Below are 19,590 nucleotides of genomic sequence, written 5' to 3'. Positions count from 1 at the left end.
TGTCAGTTACGCTTTGTTTAATGTTTCCAAATGAATAAACGATAGTGTGTGCCCTGCAAGCGAATTGCGTCACCTTGTTAAGTATGATCAATTTGTTTTTTCAACAGGATAAACTGACTAATTCAAACTTTGGAGTCTCTAGCTCTTCAATCCCAGAGAAACTGGTCAGTCGGTTAGTACTCTTAGTACTGATTAAGAATATATAGTATAAATCTAATCGTTTTAGAGACAGACGAGTACACGTAAAGCTAAAATGACTGCTGTAAATTTCTAGAACCGGAGACTTCTATTTTAATTATAAAAATACCAATCAATTTTAATATCGCGAGCCATGTCTTTCAACTTTAACTGAACATAAGTTAAACATGTTTTATATTGCGAGCAGTAAAAAAGCGAATTAAGGAATCTGTGGACTGGCTCATAATTCTTGCCTTATCCTTTGGGGGACACTTCTTGCACTTCGTACTCCAATTCCACTCTATTAGCAGCGTTCTGTGTACAAGTATCTCACATAAATACCATTGGCCAGCGCCCTTCATTTGCAACTAAATTGCACAATTTTGACACTTAGCTCAAATGATTTATGGAGCCCGCATATGTAAATCGTAAAAGCGCAAAATGGAAAGAATATACACATAAAGTCTAAACCCAAAAGGATTAACCGCAAAACTGAGAACCGCAAAAGCCACAAAACCCAAAACAGCTGCCACTAATTTTAACCGCAAATACAAACGGGGCGAAAAGAAAGTAAAAAAAAAAGAGTTTTCTTTTTTATTGTCACACTAAAAAAAAAAACAAAATTGGAAACGACTCGGGGCTGAGCAAATTCCCCAAGGGGAACCATCATCATGAATAATGAGTGAGAATCCTACCAAAATGGAACTGCAACTGGACTCGTATTTTTATATGCAACATGCGGCGGGCAGGACAATGGCAACTCACCTGCATGTTAGAGCACAGGGTTCAACGTAATCGTAGTGTGGCGTCCATTTGTACAGGGTGCCGTCGTAGGGAACATCGTTGTAGGCGGCACACTGGTTGGCACGGAAGTCCTGCTGCTCCGGACACGGTTGCATGTTGCATATGCGATAACGTGCACTCTCGCCACGACAGTTGCCCGGCGTGCTACAGCGACGCATTTGTTGCATGATGCCGCCATCACATGTGCGCGAGCATGTCGACCACTCCGACCAGGATGACCATTGACCCGACCCTGATCCTGATCCTGATCCAGTTGCACTATTGCCACTACTACCCTTTGCTCGTTTCTGTTGCTGCAATTGAAGGGCAAGCATATTTCGCTTGAGTTTATTTATTGCTAAAGGACACACAATTCTGCATTTGGTACTTACTTCCAGTTCATTCTCCAAATCGGATGCTGTGTTCCATGAGTCGTCAAACGCTTGACTTGCATTCAGTTTTTTTCCCCACGCCGCGTGTGAAAACAACAGGCAGAGGCTTATCTGAAAGAGATGCAATGAAAATGCAATATATATAATAATAATAATAATTAATACTTGATACATTACAAAGTTTACTTATAAGAAAGAGCATTAACTTGTCGATAGCATATTATTTTTTCGCTGGTATTTATATTAAATAATTTTCTACATAAAAATAAATTTTTATTACGAGTTTATTATAGAGATTAATACATTTTACAACTTAGTAGGAAGATGGCATAAGTAAATGCGTAAGAACATCTTGTGGGTAACTTAAGAAATATAAATATAATCTTAATTTCCATGAAATAATATTAATATAAATCTTAATGCTTGTTTTTCAGCAACCGTATTTTAATAATCCAATCCTGCAAATATTTTAAATTTGTTGCTTAAAAGTTACAAAATAACACTTAATTTAAATTTGTATTTAACAAATGCAAAATAATAATTAAATATTTGAAAGTTACGAAATAAATATTATTTTTTATTTTGTCAATGCTTTTGCTTCATTTAATGTTGGTTTTGTAAGATATTCGCAAATCTATTTGCTCAATTTTGTATCTCTTTACAAATAAAAGATCAACACGCTAATTTCAGATTAATAAGTGTATATACACGTAATACTCGTATTGAATAGCCTTTTCGTCCCAGAAAAACATGACACTACTATTATCAATACATTTGGAGTATATGTGAAACAAACCAGGTAGTCGGAGCTAACAAACAAAGCAAACATACGAGTTATATCACCTGACTTTATTGGCATTTAAAGTTTAAGAGATGACTTTTATTTATGTATAAATTTTTATCAATGCACGCGGCTTTCACGTGAGGCACGTTAACAATTTGCATTTTTTGACTGCGACTTTGCTTTTTATATCGAAGGCGCATTAACCTTAGGACACGCGTCACGTATGCTCCGGGCATTGAAAACAATCTCGACTGGCGTGTCAAGGGTTATGCCACACGATGGAGCTGTTGGGGGTGGTGGAGGAAGAGGGTCTTGGGCGTGGACCATGCCGTATGTCATGTGTGTCTGCTTCTGCTTCTGCTACAGCTCCTACACTTTAATGGCGTGTCGTGCCCCATGTGCCCCATGCCTTTATTTTTGCGACAACACGTAATCGCGGGTTCAACTGGGTTAAGCGTTTTACTAAAATAGACTACCAAAAGAGTAGACAGTTCAACTAAGTATTTGCTTATCTGACAAAGCTCGCTTTACGACTACGACAAACACTTCTTGGCTACTTTTGCAGTCATCCCATTATACCACAAAATTGTCATATTGATTGTTTCCAATTGGGAAACCAAATATTATCATTTTTAATTTATCAAAATAGTATCAAAGCTACTTTTCTACTGATAAACCATTACTGGATAACCCCAAATAGTAGACAATTTCTGTTAACTTTTTAACTTAACTTTAAATTTGTCTTATATTTAAGTAAAATTATTGTGCATTGTGCAAACAAAAAAGATTTTCATACTAAGACTTGACTTTTGCCCGATCGGTCCTATAACAACTAAATGATATAGTGAACCGATTTGAACCAACTTAGGTAAGAATATATTAGAGTAACTTTAATGCATATTTTTTCATTTTGTTAACGATATCTCATAAAACTATGACTCAAATAAAGCCCGATCGGTCCTATGATAGCTATATGATATAGTGGACCGACTTAAACTAACTTTGGTCAGGATGTGTAGGACTAACTTAAATGCATATTCTATTAGTTTGGTTACATTATCTCAAAAAACAAGAAAAGTTTTTCATACTAAAAAATTGATTTTCGACCTATTGTTTCTTTGGGCGCTGTATGATATAATGGTCCGATCCAAAAAAAAGAAACACACTTCATCTGCCTGCAACATAGAGGAACCTATATACCAAGTTTGGTGTCTCTAGCTCTTATAGTCTCTGAGATATCGGTGTTCAAACAGACAGACAGACAAACGGACAAACGGACAGACAGACGGACGGACGGACGGACAGACGGACATTGCTATATCGACTGGGCTATTGGTGTCCTCCTTCTGCCTCCTCCTTCTTCGTCCTTCTGCCTGTTAAGCACATTTTTTTCAAATCAAACTTAATAGACCCCTGTACTTTTTTAAGTACGGGGCTAAAGCCTGTATTTTTCAAAGTGCTATTTTATTTTTCAAGAACAATTTATAGCTTATTTTGTTAAAATGTATCTTTGTTTGAATTTGTTACAGAGACTGTTCAAACATTAAGTGTTATTTTGATGTTAGTTCTATCGTTGTAAAATCTTTTCCAGCAATTAACCAGGAAAAGCTTCAAGCACTTGTAAACTAGCAGAAATGACCAATGTTGACTTGCCACAAAAGCTGGCTTAACAACTTGTTTAGGACAATGGCAGCATCTGATCCTCTTAGCCTTAGGAACTAAACAATAAACAGCCGACATATGAACGGCTAATCTTAAAGGCAAATCAACAGCAAATGGACCACATCCAAGGCTGAAAATAAATCGACAGCCACAGAAATATTCACACATGCATTGACACACGCACACACACAGACACACGCATACATACAGAGAAAGAAGCGGAAACCTTAACCACATAAATTGTCTCCTGCATGAAACATGATCCAGCTATACATACATATACTCATAGACTCTCACTATCCATTCTCTAACGAGACAAAACCATTTTATTGCAGCTTAGCAGGGATATGTAAAAAACCCCCTTTGGAGCACACACACATACACACATACAGAGACTTAGACAGACTGGCAACAAGATGAAATGTGCGATAAAGCAAGTGTAGAGCAATAAAGGCTGTAAAAGAAAAACACACAAAACAAAGCAAAACTCTTGGCAAAATCGGCGTAAAATCTCATATGTCCATCCATGCGGTTACAAAAGCTACTAAATTACTATTTAAGTATCTATTACCACGTTTCAAGTGTTTGAGTAGAGGTCCGATCCGACTCTGGCCCCCTTTAATGGAAAAAGCGACCCTTTTATAAGCAAACATTAGAAAAACAAATAACAAAACTAAAGACTGTGCCTTGGTCACATGCCACGCCAGGTGGCAGGTGTACGTATTGTACAGGAAGTCGTCTGTGTGTATGTGTGTGTGTTTGAGTGTGTGTGTGTGTGTGAGAGGGGGTGTAAAGTAGGGTAGAGAGCATCTAGCTTGTTAAGGAAAAACATTAGCAAACAGCATTGGACGAGCACATTTTATGCGAATCCGGTAATTATTTATTTATGAGTTGAAGCAGTTTCAATAACTCACTTTGCCTCATCCAACAACCCCAAACGTGGCACTTGCAACATACGTCAAATGTCGACTCGAGTTGCCTCCAAGTGTATGTATGTGTTTATGTATGTGCTGTGAGTGCTCAGGCCATCGTCATGCCAGGAAGTCATTGTAGGCAGTTAGTTAATGTGCACAGTGGTGCGAAAATTATGAATTTATTTCATACGTTCAACTGAAAGGTTAATGCTCAATGATTTCCCGTTCTTTCCCGTAGTCGCCATATTTCATAAAGCAACTTTAATGAGCTGTAACACTTTGATTGCCTTGAATATGTGGCCGTTTTTTTTAAGTACCTGAATGGATACTAACTACTTTTAGAATATAAAAGCAATGAAGTGCATAAATATATTCAATAAATAAATAAATAAATAAATTCAATAAATAGCTCATAGTTATTATATTAAGTAATGGTAATAATGTAGGGACAACTAGTAAAAGGAATACCAAAATTTGGAAACAAAATCTAGGAAAAGAAAGGTGGCCACCGAAATTGGTAATTGTGCTATGTATTAAGATTAGCAATAATAAACTGGGAAGTTAAGAAGTCGGATAAGCGGATATTAATTAGGTTTTATTAAAAATGGCGTGATTTTCAAGACGTTGAAGATTTAACCATTGACATCTGGAGTACTTAATGAAGTATCTAAGGTTACGCCTCATTAAATATGCTAAAATCTTATAGATTGGCTAATGAAACAATATTTAATTGTGTTGTAAATGTTTTTTAATTACATCTCAAACAGTTTGTAAGAATGTGGATAACTTTTATTATTTATCAATCATTATCAATTGCTCCACGGTGCAGCACAATTGCCAAGGAAAGAAAAGGACAGTCGAAGTCTATTTAGGAAAGTCATACACATTGCCCGGAGGTGACTGGAGGCCTAGACTCGCTTCATGCTCATTCTTGAGGCAGGCAATTTTTGCATAAATGCCGAGCCATGGTTGGTTAGCTTCGGTTAGGATCTAGGGTCTAGGGTTGAGTGCTGAGGTTGTGCTTGAGGAGGATGCTGGGCTGACAAGTCGAGACGAGATGTAAGTGACGTTCTCTTTCAGTTGATTGTTTAGTATTTTAACTGTATCTACGTTCACTGTTTGTAGGTCGGGACTTGTGTGTGTATGGGTGTATCTGTGCGCAGTCGGATAATGTGTCTGTTGCGTCACGTCAGTTATTTATTCAAAGCGACAGCAGGCACAAAACGTCAATGAGCAAAATTTTCCGTATGCGCAAAGGTTGTACAACTTGCTGCCAATGTATGGAAGCAAGAGAGGAGAGGCGTGGGGAGTGAAGGGTAACTACGACAAGCTGAAACAAAGGTAGAAACAACAACAATTGAAAGCAGCGCTAAACTTTTACAAGGAGTCGCTATGGCAACAACAATAAGCATTAGACACGCTGCGAGTCTGTGAGCCTCTTCTCTTCCCTTCTGACATGACAAGGGATGTTTAGATGGATAGATGGATGGATGAATGGATGGATCGTTGCTTGTTTGAGTGAAATTGAAGTTGGGGCCTTTTTTGGCTTGGGGTTGGTCCGGGACTTGAATTGATGATTCGCTTTTGTCCATATACCTTGTTTACCTGCCTGTTTGTGCGTCAGTCTACCTGTCTCTGTGTCTCTCAGTCTGGTTGTCTTTTTGACGGCCTGGGCCTGTCTATCCATTTGACTGACATTACTTTGTCATTAATTTTCGATGGCAGCACTTAACACACATGCACCATAGGTCAAATGTCAGACGATCTAAGCATCCCTTGCCTTTCCATCTAAAAATATAAAAGGGATGTACTGACGCAAGCAACGCTATATAAATACAATTCGCACCTCTCACTATTTACTACCATTCTTCTGTACACTCCACTTACCGCTCTTCTAGTTTTTAACACCCCGTCGCAGTCTAATGCCATTTAACTGCTGTAAGTGGCCAAGGGCTTAGCTGTTGTTAACTGTTTCCGGTTTGCAGCTCGTCTCGACCTCTCACCCTTTCAATCTCCTGTCTCGTCTCGTCGAATAACTCCTAAGGCTTCCCATTCGGTCCGACCCCCAACTTTTGCATTTTAACTTTTTCATTCGCTTTCAGACAGTTTTATGATACATTAAAGTTCTTAAACAGCACTCCAATTGGGTTAACATGTGCAAAGAAAAATTGTTTATTTAAATTTCTGAGCAATTGTGTTATTGTTAACAACTCTAAGAAAGCTTGATTCACTTACAAGAGCTTAAGTTTTAGTAAATTATAGTTTCAATATATTTAAAAAAAACAAAGATTCTTAATTTCTCTGCTAATGATATTTTCAATGTGTTCCTTAATTCTTAAATTACTATATTGTCAGCTAAGACAAACTAATCTTATTCCCAAAATGTACTATAAGATTTATCTGATGAATTCTGGAAGGATGCTAGTGAATTCTAGTTGATAAATTTTCCTATTCTTAGCAACTTTCAAATTATATTTTTGATGTTTTACTAAAATACAAGCAGACAAGTTAACACAAAAATTATAAAAATTTGAAGAGTTTATTACCAAAAGCAGTTGTATAATGTACAAAGAGTATTATTATTGTTAAGTTTTTGTATTCCTTGCCAATATTATCAATCTTTACGATAGTTAGAAAAAATGTCAATAAACTCAAACTGAATACTAAAAAAAAGTTGTGGATATTGCAAGAGAACATTTGAAATAAATATCCACATGACTCATGCATGTTTTAGATGTTTTACCCCCTTGTTTAGAAACCAAATGGCTATAACCCGGCATGAACTTTGGCTAAAGCCTAAAAACATTTCGAAAAAAACAAAATAATATAAAAACAGAGCATATTTATTTGATGCCAAAAAACTTTGTCAATAAATATCATCGATAGCGAGCTAAAGGCGCGAGTAATCAATTGGCATGTGATGGGGGTCGAGGACGTGAATGGGAATGAGAATGGGAACGGGAACGAATAAAAGAAGGGGAATGGATAAACGTTGACTGACAATAACAAAGATGCGGCAGGAAGACTTGTGAAAGAGAGTCGCTTTTGTAGCTGTTGTTGCCTGTCAAGTTTTGGGTGAAGGCTCTTCGTGCTGCTTTGCATGTCCTGCAGTCATTAACTCAAAAATGGAATCGAAATGAATTGAAATAAAATGCACGAATTTCACAGGATAGTTTGCAAGGCAGCAGCAAAATGGACTCGATAGTGGCAAGCAAACGAGACGAATCCTGTCGTCAGATAGCCCCTCATATAAACGGCTCCACGAATGGATTACTAGAGAGTGTTACAAAATTGAATGCCTGTTCTACATGAAAAACTGCGAGAGGGACAGAGTGAAGGATAAAGAGAACAAGAGATATATACATATAAAAATGAGAAAGAGAGTGTGGCAATTGTTATTGCTGTTGTTGTCTTTTGTACGTGTCATTTGGCCAAAGGACGAACATTTCAAGTGGCAACTGGCAACTGGCAAAATGACATGCTCCCAAATGCCGATGGGCTCCGTGGTGAAGTTATGGTCTGTAAAACATTTGTGGAGTATATTGTGAGTGTGTGTGTGAGCACGTGAAATTAAGTTTTCATGTAGATTATTTGTATTTATTAATGGCTCGTTGAATGACGACCCCAAAAAGCGATGAGACACTTAACAATTGACAGATCTATAAAACTATTGACAGATAAAAGTGGAAAAAATTAATAAAAATTTATATTTTCTCAGCTCTTAAACATTCTATATCTATACTATATATATCTATATATTTTTGTTAATTTGAAAAATAAAAACTAATTACAACAAACAAAGCCATTACTGATCCCCGTTCCGTTAAACGTATCTAATTGCGATTAGGTACGATGATAGATAACAATAATAAATAACGTTAAAAAAAAGTAATATCTTAAGAACTGTTGATGGATTTCTAATCTATTTTTTGTTGCTATTTTAAATTGAAGTAGTTCAGAGTTTAATTTGGAGTTACTTCTATTTCCAATTTTTACTCTTCAAATTTTCTACTTAGCAAATTTGCAATTCACTTTGAAGTCGTGTGCTAGGCTCAGCTGAAAAGACTTTTCACTTTAGACTTGCCATCATTCAATGGTTTAATTCTATTTCTTCGATTTCCACTGACCCCATTTGGTTACTGCCAAGAGCTTAACTCTCATACCCTTTACCCATTAATCATCTCAACAAATAGCACAGCTTCGGTTGTTCCTTTTTCGTCACCGTTCTTCTTTTTCTTCTTCATTACAGTTGCCAGTAGAATTGTCACCGCAAAACTTGTCAACCACTCGTACGCCTAGGCCATTAACACGCCCTCAACAACCGTAGAACCTTTAGGACGTAGCCAAGCAAACAAACAAACAAATATTGGCAGCAGACAGGCAGACAGATAGACAACTACTAGAAAAATAATGCAAAATAGCGGCACACGCAAGTCCTTGGTCGCAAAGTCAAATTGAAATAGAAAAAAACATGATAAGAAGGCCTGGTCTGGCCCGTTCTGACTTGGCTGAGAGGAACAATACAACAATAGTAAGAAAAATATTTACTACACGTAACAATAAATCCACTCGAAACCTAGGCAGGACTCGGGCAACAACAAGCGAAGCTCACACAAAAGCACTAGAAGAGTTTGGAGTGAAGGGAGTTGAGGGAGTGGAGGGTGAATATTTTCTATTTGGACCTGCCCCATTTACAACAAAAGGCTTTCATGTCATTCCCGACGAACCCTTCGGCACGCAAGTCAACCATTTTTTATATGAAGTGTGTAACACACACTTCGACAAATTGATACCAAGATTAAATCTTGACGACATGAAACAGCAACAAATTTACTCGATTGGAGTAGGCAAACTTGCTCAGCATTTTTTGGTAATTTAATTTTACATAAATTACGGTCAGGTAAGTCACAGCGCAAAACTAATTACCTAGCTGAACTAATCCAGCACACAGCTGCATAATGGCCGAGACGAACAGTTACCAATTTGGCCATTTGACCAGTTGGCTGGTCGCCATTTCTAATTTCAATTTGTCGCTGCGGCTGCTCAGTATATTTATTTTTTTTTATTCGCCATTGACGACCTCCCCTTACCACAAATGACGCCAAATGTCCATTGACATCGTTGTTCACTGTGGTCGACAGAGTTGCCATCGTCGTTGTTGTCGTTGCTGCTCAGCATTAAAATTAATTACCACAAATGGACAAGTCTCATTACGAACGTTTCTTTCGCAACCAATGTCCTATGTAACAATATTATATAGAAGCCATGACTACTCAAACTACTATTGTTGTTCCCAGGCTGTTAGATGACTTTTCTCCTGGCTGACTCCTGAAACTGGCACTCCAACTCGCACCATGTACATAATTATATATATGCACATACAAAAGTTGCAAAAGTAAATCATTAATATTTCTGTTTTTTTTTATATTTTTTTTTTTTGAGTTGCCCTACATGCAATTGTTTTGGGCATTTCGGTTGGGTTGCAAATGCGGATAATCGGTAAAAGTAAAACAAATATGAGAAAAGTTTTGAGACTCAGAAATTATGCGAGAAAAGGATCTGCAGTTTGATAATTTGAACAATTATTATTTTTTATTTTTTCAACTTTTCAATTTATCACCCCCCTCTTTCTCCACTCCCTCAATTAATACATAAAAAATCTAGTTTACGAAGTCATCAGCAGTTTGATATTATAATAATTTTAGTTTATTATTATTTACTATACTTACTATAATATTTATTTATTTTACTGACACTTTTCTATTAAAATATTTTTTTTTTTTTAATCAAATTGAATTGACAAATTTTTATTTAAAAATAGGTGTCAAAATCGTAAATTCAAAATATTTATTTCAATTTTAATTGCACCAATTTTATATTTAAATTTTGTATAGACGAATAATATTTCGAAAATAATAAGAATATAGCAAACAAAATTATTGTACAAACCTTTAACAAAACGAATGTTTGCATTGGCTTCCTGTATATTCAATTTGCCCTTTCCCTTTTTCTCTCCCTATCTTTGTATATCGATCTCCCTATCTACATATATATACACGTTTCTCTGTCAGTCAGTCTCTGGATCTCCGGTTGTTTGACAAGCAGTTGCTTTTACTTATAAGACTAACAAATAATATCTATATTTCATACTCCCTCTTCTATTTCCTTCTTCTGTTTCTGTGTGCTTGATTAACAAATGACTTTCCTCATTTATAAGTCTAACAGATCTTAGCAATCTCATTTACAATGTTGAACTAGCTCAACCTCTGTAGGGCATTGGGGACTCTGTGACCAATTGAATGCATTGTTGCGGGAGTCGCCGGTTAGCCAACGTCTGCCCCAATCCTCAGTACAGTCATCCCTCATTACATTCATCCCACAATCTAGACTTCCCCAACGCCTCCCACAGCAAACGAAACAATGCCGCAGTAACAAAAACCGCGTCACTTTAGCGTTGCTTTTACTATGTATTTGTGTACAAGTATGTTTAAATGTGGAAAAGAGAAAGACAGAGAGGGAAAGAGGGGGAGAGAGAGAACCGACAACAAACAAACTGAACTGAGTTCAGAATGAACCAACGAAGTGAACTAAAGAGAATAGAACAGAATAGAATTGTGAAGCAGAAAAGAAACTTAACACAAAGTGAATGAAATGAATGAATAAATGAATGCAAGTCTAGGTGTAGCATGAAGTGAGATCAAAAAAAAGCAAAGCTATTGAAAAGTAGGTGTCTATAAAATACCCTATAGAATTAAACGAATTACTTAAATAATTTCATACGGTTATATTTTAAAAAGTTCAACATATCATCTAATACACTCTGTCACATAATCAGCTCTTGTGTACAGGGTATTATAAGAAAATGCAAATGCAGAATCATGAAATATTTCAAACATTAGCAATTGTTAAAGTCCTGAGAGCATAAGTATGTATGTGTATGACCCTAGCTAAGGAATTTTCCACAACTCAATCAGCCCTCTCTGCAGTTCCAATGTAACGTGCCAATAATAGTTCACGTTTCCGAGGGGAAAAACTTTTTATATAATACATAATATATACTACACTATACTTACATATATAACAATGTACTTATAACAAACTGAGCTTAGTTTATACTTTGCTTTGACTTTCTCGCCCTCCATTTTAGCTTTTCTTTTCTGCGCTTTTCTTTTGGCAATTACTCAAAGTTTTTGTGCATCGCTCAGATGATTTCCAAGCAAACGAAACGAAAGAAAACGAAAGAAAAAAATAGAACAACACCAACAACAACAAAGTTATGCATTTCAATTTCAGCAACAATTGTTAAAATTAATTTATCATTTTGTTAAATTCAGGTTGAGTTTGCTCTCTGCGGTTTTTCGAGAAAGAAAGACAAAAGATTTCATTAGTTGAAGGCTGTGGTTGATGTTTTCTGGGTTATTGAATTGTGGCTAAGACTTGCTGTTGGCCAACAAAACTTGGCTAATTGGATAAACTTAATTTCACGTCAAAAGTGCAGGCCCAGTTATCAATTATAGCTTGGTATTGAATAAAGTGAACTTGGTAATAGCTTATGATCTTCCTTTGTAAAATCATATATTAAACCTTTTGCTACATTTTTGCATTATATCCTACCTTTATTCAAAATTTTCGAACAAGCAGGGATAGCAACAAGAGTTATGATATGAAAATAATCAAACTCGCAAAAGTTACCTAGTTGAATGAGAAAGGCAGAGATATACTCGTACTTAATCTATTTCTGTATATAAACAATAATCTTCCTAAACATATAAAAAAAATTTTAATAATTAATTAATTATTTATAATTTTAATTTTAAAATATTTTAAGAACTCTTCTCAATTTTTTTAAAAATAAAAGCTGAAAATTAATGTATTTCTGCAATTTTTAAAACAAAGATTGAAATGAAAATTGAGCTGCCACGTTTTTAAAAAGGAAACAGTATTTTGATAATGTTATATTTTGCAATAAATTGATATGTATACAAATATTTTCTGAAGTATCTGTAGACCTTAAAACGAATGTAATCTAGTCGTGAAACACTCTCAAATGCAGCGATTTGGCATGTTATTTAAACAAGCATTTAGTCCCAATAAAAATTTCAGACTGTTAACGTTTTCGCACAATTTTCAGCGCGTTTAAAACTAGCTGGCAACTTTTTAACAGTTATTCACGCGTGCCCACTTAAATATGCAACAATTTCCGCATAATTTCATACACTCCCTGGCTTAGGCCGCAGGACACACACGCACACACACGTGCAGATACACAAATATTCACACTCGCCTGTGTGCGGCTAATCACATGACTGACTATCACGAACTATCTGCGGCAGGTGTGCGTGAGTGTGAATGTGTGTGTGTGCAGATGTGCGTATGCGTGAGCTAGTGTATCTGTGAAATTGACGCTGAGCCTATGGCCAAGCAATTATTACGCACCAGTAAGCACATACACACACACACACACACACACATACGGAGAACGACAGTGAACAAACCAAGAGGACACACATTTGGTGGCCTATGTATGTGACAGAGCTTGCGGCCTGTGCGGGCCCAAAGTCCGACGTTGATTAATACGAAGCAATTTGCAGTTCCCTTCTCTGCCTCTGCCTCTGCCTCTCCCTCTGCCTCTCCCTCTTCCACTCCCTTTCTATCAGTTTCTCGCTCTGTTGGCTATAGCGTGAAACTGTCATGCGATTTTCGGTCATTCTCAACTGTTGAGCCTTGACAACATTTTGATGACCCATATATAGTACACATACACGTACGTATGTCAGTCGCAAATGCTCCCTAAATGACAGCTTAGCAATTCAAATGCTATTTCGAAATTCTAGCGACAACATCAACGTTTCCCTAGCTAATTGAGTTAACTGTTCTTTATCACTTGAGATAGCCAACTTATGCTTTGCCACATTATCCTTAAATCTCATATGTTAACCTTGTTCAATTCAATTTCCTTCGCTCAATCAGCTATCATGCACTTAATCCACTACAAAATATCTGAGTTTTACCTATAAGCCAATTCAATTCTTTTTCATTAGCATAGAAAAATTAATAAAATTATATCTCATATCACATGCAATTAAACTTTGAAAAATTTAAATTATGACATGCATTTAATGATATGTAAGAAAATGTAAAAGTAAACCAATAAAACATAGAATAAATTCTAGAAATACCAAAAAAAAAGGTAATGCTGTAAAGAATATTTCAATTATTTATAAAAAACAAAAAATGGGGATATAATAGAAATGTTTGAAGTTCATTTAAAATAATGGTCCAAAAAAAAGAAAAATGAATCTTACTACTTTAGCACTTTATTATATACCAAATATTTTTTTTATTTTCGGTACATTAGTTATGATAGATCTGAGATATTCTAAATCATAAAGACAATATTTTTAGGTCTAATTTTTTTAAACCTATAAGTCTTATTTGCATTATCCAATATAAAAAACATCGTAAAGTTTTTGTTGTCAAATTTCTAAAGTAAACTGTAGCCGAAAAGATAATGGCAAGATAATTCGTTTCAGAGTTTAATTTTAATAATTTATAATAATTGACCTGCATTTAATTTAATTACCTGCCAGCAATATATATATCGAATGCACAGATCGACTGACAAATCATAGCACATTTACTGATTTGCATTTTGATTTCCATTATCATACAACTTCGTTCAATAAAAACCAAATATTGAAGCATACAATTTGACTTTTATTCCATTTTAATAGCAATCCCCGATAACTCTCCAAAGCCGCCCAACGGAGCTCAGCCAAAGGCAACACATGCATAAATTATGTGGCCAAATAAAAAGAAAAAACAATTCACGCTCCGACATCGTCTCTCATCCTCACACATACTCTCAGACATTTTAAAACAATTAAACAAACTTTTTTGCAGCATTTTTTTTTTTTTTGTGGCCCCACAAAAAGCGCAGCATTTATTTAAAAGCCGCCATGAAGTTCAAAAGTGAACAATACCCAAAAATAAATGAAAAAGCAACCTTTAAAATATGCCAACCACTGTGGCAACAACTATGCGAGAGGTTTAAGGGACGCTGGGGGAATCCAACTGAGGAATGCACACAACAAACGTTTACATATTTTATGAACTCAGCTAAAAACAGTGGAAAACGCAACTAAATTTGGTCAACCAAAATGCACAATTCGAACCAAAAGTGTTGAGGTCAAAGGTATTAAAAAAAAAGGTCTCTTAATGTGCAAGTTCCATAAATTATCGAAAAAGCTTTCAATACTATTAAATAAATAGTATAACATATTAACAGAAGAGCTTATATTGATATATTCAGAAAATAAAACAATGGCTTTTATAGTAGTTACACAAAATATATAACATTGTTAACTTTGATTATAAGCTATTATTGAATTAAAGTAGTTACATTACCAAATTTAATATTCATATTTTCAGAATAAACTGCATCGGCTATTGATGGTTTTTTAAATTATCCATATTTAAAGGATATAAGTAAAATAAACTAATACGCTATTTTCAACTCTTTTTTCGATTTCTGCAACAAAAATAATAATGTAACTTTAATACAGAGGGACATATTTTATGGCAAAAGATAATATTTTCAGTTATCCTAACAGCTGAAATTGTCTAAGCTCCAATTGAACAGCGACTATATAAGAAATAGTACTTCAACAATATATAGAGAGAGCAAGAATGTCCCAAATGAGCTCAGCAAATTTGAGGTTCTGCCCATGTTTGCCTCAGAATTACTTATTAACATATCGGAACCATTTGAAGGAGCCAGGGCAGAGTCATCTCGCAAGTATACAATACTCCCCGTGACGAACTGGCAGGAGGCAGTACTCACTAATAAAACACGCATACACAAATACACTTACACAAACATACACACACACAAACAGAGACAGAGACGGACACGCCCCCACAACTCTTATAATGTAGACAATACCCATTTACATAACATCAAATCGAAGGCAGGCAGGCAGGCAAAAATGCGTATAAAGCTTAACATTAAATATTTATAAATATTACGTATACGTAATCGAATTGATTGATTTTGCAATTTCACGCAAGTCGAAACAAATGCCAAGACAAGGACAAGGAACTTACACAATGTTGGGTTGTACGAGAAGTAGATGTAAACGTGAGGCACGTTGCCTAACCAAGAGAAATAACCATGCTGTCCAGTCCAGGCGAGGCAGCGCAGTCAACCGAATCGAAGGAACTGGCAATTGTGTAGTTCAGGGATTGCAAATAGAAACGGTGAGGGAAAGAGAGCGGGAAGTCTGTGAATCTTAAGTGATTTCTAACTAAGGGCCAAGGCAGTCAACAGTCAGCAGCCAGATAAAACACATTATGGTAATGTGCACACAGTTACAAGTTGTGGGCAATGACACGCCCCCACATTAGAAGTAACGCACATATACACTTTACATGTATGCAGAGGATGTGTATGTATGTATGTATGTATGTATAAAGGAGATTACAAGCCACATAACCTAAAGCCAATGACCAGCAGAAACGCATTGAACTTGGCTTTGGGTTACAAGCTGAGCCTCGGGTCGCAATGCTTCATTGGCGCTATAAAATGCCAAAGGGTTGCTAAATCCGTCGGAAAGTATCCGCAATCACCAAGCGGCACGTGTTGTTGTCAGGACTCTTAAGCAACACGTTCCTTTCCACTCCTTTATCTGACGGCAACAAGTACAACAACAACGGAGGAAAAAAAGGGTTCAATCTTAACGCTTTTTCTTGCCTTGTTTTACGCCACAGCTAAATTATTGGTAATTTGATGTTTTATTACATTTCTGGGATGCTTGCCCTTTTTGTGGGCTGCTTTAAAATTTATGAATCCTGCTCCATTTCTTACTGACAATTGGAAAAGGATGGAATGAAATTGAATGCCAAAGTTTATGATGACGTGTAGGGTGGATATGGTTGACGGTGGCTTATAATTGTCACACAATTTTTAGCAAATGACTTTTACGATTATGAGAACATTTTTAAGTTGCAGTTTTGGGTTTGCCTCAAAATGGTTACGGTGGGAAATTATGCTTATATATAATGTTCTCGTAAGTTATCTTAACCCACATCAAAACAAACTTTGCAGCAGGAATTTTAGATTACAGCAAAATTATATAGGGTTATTTAATATGATGTCATGATATATTCAGGCCATATCTTATGAATTCATCAAGAATGTGTTGTTTAAATTTATTTAATTAATATATCAATATTATTTACTGTACAAGAGATATTGTAAGGCTCAAAATAATTTATGCCAATTAAAAGCATTTCCTTATTTCCGAAAATATGTTTTTAAATTAAAAGATATTACAGATCTTTTTAATAATTATATTTATTTTAAATACTTATAACTATTTTAAGTAAAATTTCTTAAACTTACCACGAGCAAAACTGCTCGAATTTGTCTAGTCTTCCAATAAATTTGAGCTGGCATTTTTATCTGAGTTTTCTGGTAATCATTTCTGGCTTCATGCTGTAATTAAAGATAAGTAGCAACAATTAAAATGATGTAAAAGTCAAGATAGTTTAACGGAGCTGCTTGTAACTGATTAGCTTGAATATTAAATTCACACACAATGCGAAAGGGATATATACAAAGTGAGAAAGAGAGTTGAGCATTAGGTTTAGTGTAAATAGACAAATAATTAAACAGACAGACACGAAAGCACATATAATCTTGATAAGAACTTAAATCAATACAACTCCGGCATTTGTTTAAGGACATGGCATTAGCATAATTAAGCAAAATATTGTTTAGATCTTGTGTATGCGACGATTAATGGAGGCAACAACAAAATGTCAACTGATGGCAAGGTTACCAAGGAAGTGAAAGAAGATATATGACAAAGGGGGGGACAGACTCCTTCAAGCATCCTTTGCAGAAACAACAGCAAGAAGAACGACTACAGTGAGCGTAATAAATACGTTTACGGCCCTGAAACATTTGTCATTCAAATTAAGTACAAACGACATTACTCATTTCTTCGAATGAGCGTGTTTAATTCGCCAGAAAACTCGAGTAGAGTTTGGGGGCGTCCGTAAGACAAGGGGCGTGGCGATAATAGCACTTGACACGAAATTTTTGCTGCACCAAAAGGAAAACTAAAAATGATCGATTTTGAGAAGTTTTATTTAAATTTATGCAGTTTGATTTTATATTATTTTGTCAGATATTCTGCTTGATTCTTGTTCGATTGCAAGTATATTTTTTTAAATATTTAAAGCCAAATATTTGAATTACATTAATGACCATTTAAAGTTTCTTAAGAATGTAATTATACTCGGTGAATATTACCTACAATTAAATGTACCTGAAATACTGATGAATGAAAATTTAAATTTTTCAGTATTCAACATATTAACGAATAATATTTATTTTATTGAGCTCAATTATGATATGCAAGTAATTATTTGAAATTCATTTAAATTTGCAGTCAAGTATTTGTATTACATTGATGATAATTTAAAAATTCTTATGTAATTAATTATACTCTGTGAATGTTTAATGTACCTAAAATACTGATGCATAATAAATTAAACTATTCAGTATTACCGATTTTTATAATTTGTATATCAGAAATGACATGCCAAAAAAACTTAGCGTCTTTTAATTAAATAACTCTCATTTATATAAAATTTGTGGTAAGTTAACATTACGTTGATTGTTAATAATATGCCACAACATTAAATTCAATACTAAATTCATGAGTCCAGTAAAGTATTTTCAAAATTTACTAAAAAAAAGGGCTGCAAAGCCATAGTTCATTATAATTTTTCTCACTGCATCAATTGAATGAATGAATTGTCATAATTTATGGTATCCCATAGCTCACAAATATGTTGGATCAATTAATCCTAAACTATTTAAATGCACACCAGGGAGCGCTTAAGGTCGCCGAGCACGTTTCACAAATTGGAGAAGTCTAAAAATACATTGTACGAGTAGATGTAGCTTTTCCAGGGAAAGCGCATCAAATTATGAAGGAATATTAGAAAAGTGTTCTGCAATATTATTAAAACTTTTAATGCTAAAACTTGAAATATATCAAATGTTTCCCCTTTTTCCGCTTTTAGCAGACAAGCTATAAAAGTTCTTCTGATAGGCATAAATATGTGGGGTAATTATGAGCAGGTAACAGAATGAGAAATATTATTTTCTTCTTTACTTATACATAGTAGCACAACAAATCAATCGGAATGTGATGTTTGCGGTTGTCAACACTTGCGCTACATGTTTGTTCTCTGGAAGCCCTCGAGTCAAATAAAAAATCAAAAATATATCTTTAAAAAAAATCATAAATAAAGTGTTGGGTTGGGTTGAATTGCTCTGGGGTTTAAGGTTGCATAGCAAAGCAACGTGGGCGTTGGTGGGTATTAAAGCTCGCAGGTGATTTTATATGCTCTCAATATGTACGTATGTGTGTTCGTATTTTTAATTGTCATTTGGATGAGCAACAACACACTGAAGCTGGAATGTAACGTAATTAGATTGTACGACCAAATACGTAATGGGGCTCATTTGAGATTTATTTGATTCACCAAAACGGCTTGCAATTCTGAGATGTCGACCTGGCAAGCCGTTTTAAAATTATTTTTACTCGTATCACGTGAATAACAACTTTAATCCATAAATAATTGCAACCGTTTCCGTAGCAAGTAAGTATTTTTTTAACACGTGTTTTAAAGCTTTTCCTTGGCTTTTGTACAGACCTTTATTAAGTCAGCAAAAATCCACCGGATATTTGCATAACGTTGCGCAATTAATTAAATAATTAAAAACTGATTTCGTATGCTATTTAAAACAGAACTCGAAATGAGACAGACAATTGCAGACAAAAGGGAGACCAAGAGAAAG

At 35.2% G+C, this 19,590-nt stretch overlaps 1 protein-coding gene across 1 annotated transcript in view; it reads right to left on the bottom strand.

Annotated features, from left to right (window-relative positions):
- LOC117781385 (protein madd-4) overlaps positions 1-19,590 on the bottom strand; it is a 65,737-nt gene that overhangs the window by 37,046 nt on the left and 9,101 nt on the right. The window contains 3 exon segments of the mRNA XM_034618137.1: positions 943-1,274; positions 1,353-1,463; positions 17,116-17,208. Coding sequence (XP_034474028.1) covers positions 943-1,274; positions 1,353-1,463; positions 17,116-17,169 — 497 coding nt within the window. The 5' untranslated portion in view covers positions 17,170-17,208.

The sequence above is a fragment of the Drosophila innubila genome (assembly GCF_004354385.1).
Source record: "Drosophila innubila isolate TH190305 chromosome 2L unlocalized genomic scaffold, UK_Dinn_1.0 4_B_2L, whole genome shotgun sequence".
Taxonomy (NCBI): domain Eukaryota; kingdom Metazoa; phylum Arthropoda; class Insecta; order Diptera; family Drosophilidae; genus Drosophila; species Drosophila innubila.
Note: the sequence above shows the minus strand (reverse complement) of the source record. Positions and strands in the feature narration are given on the sequence as shown.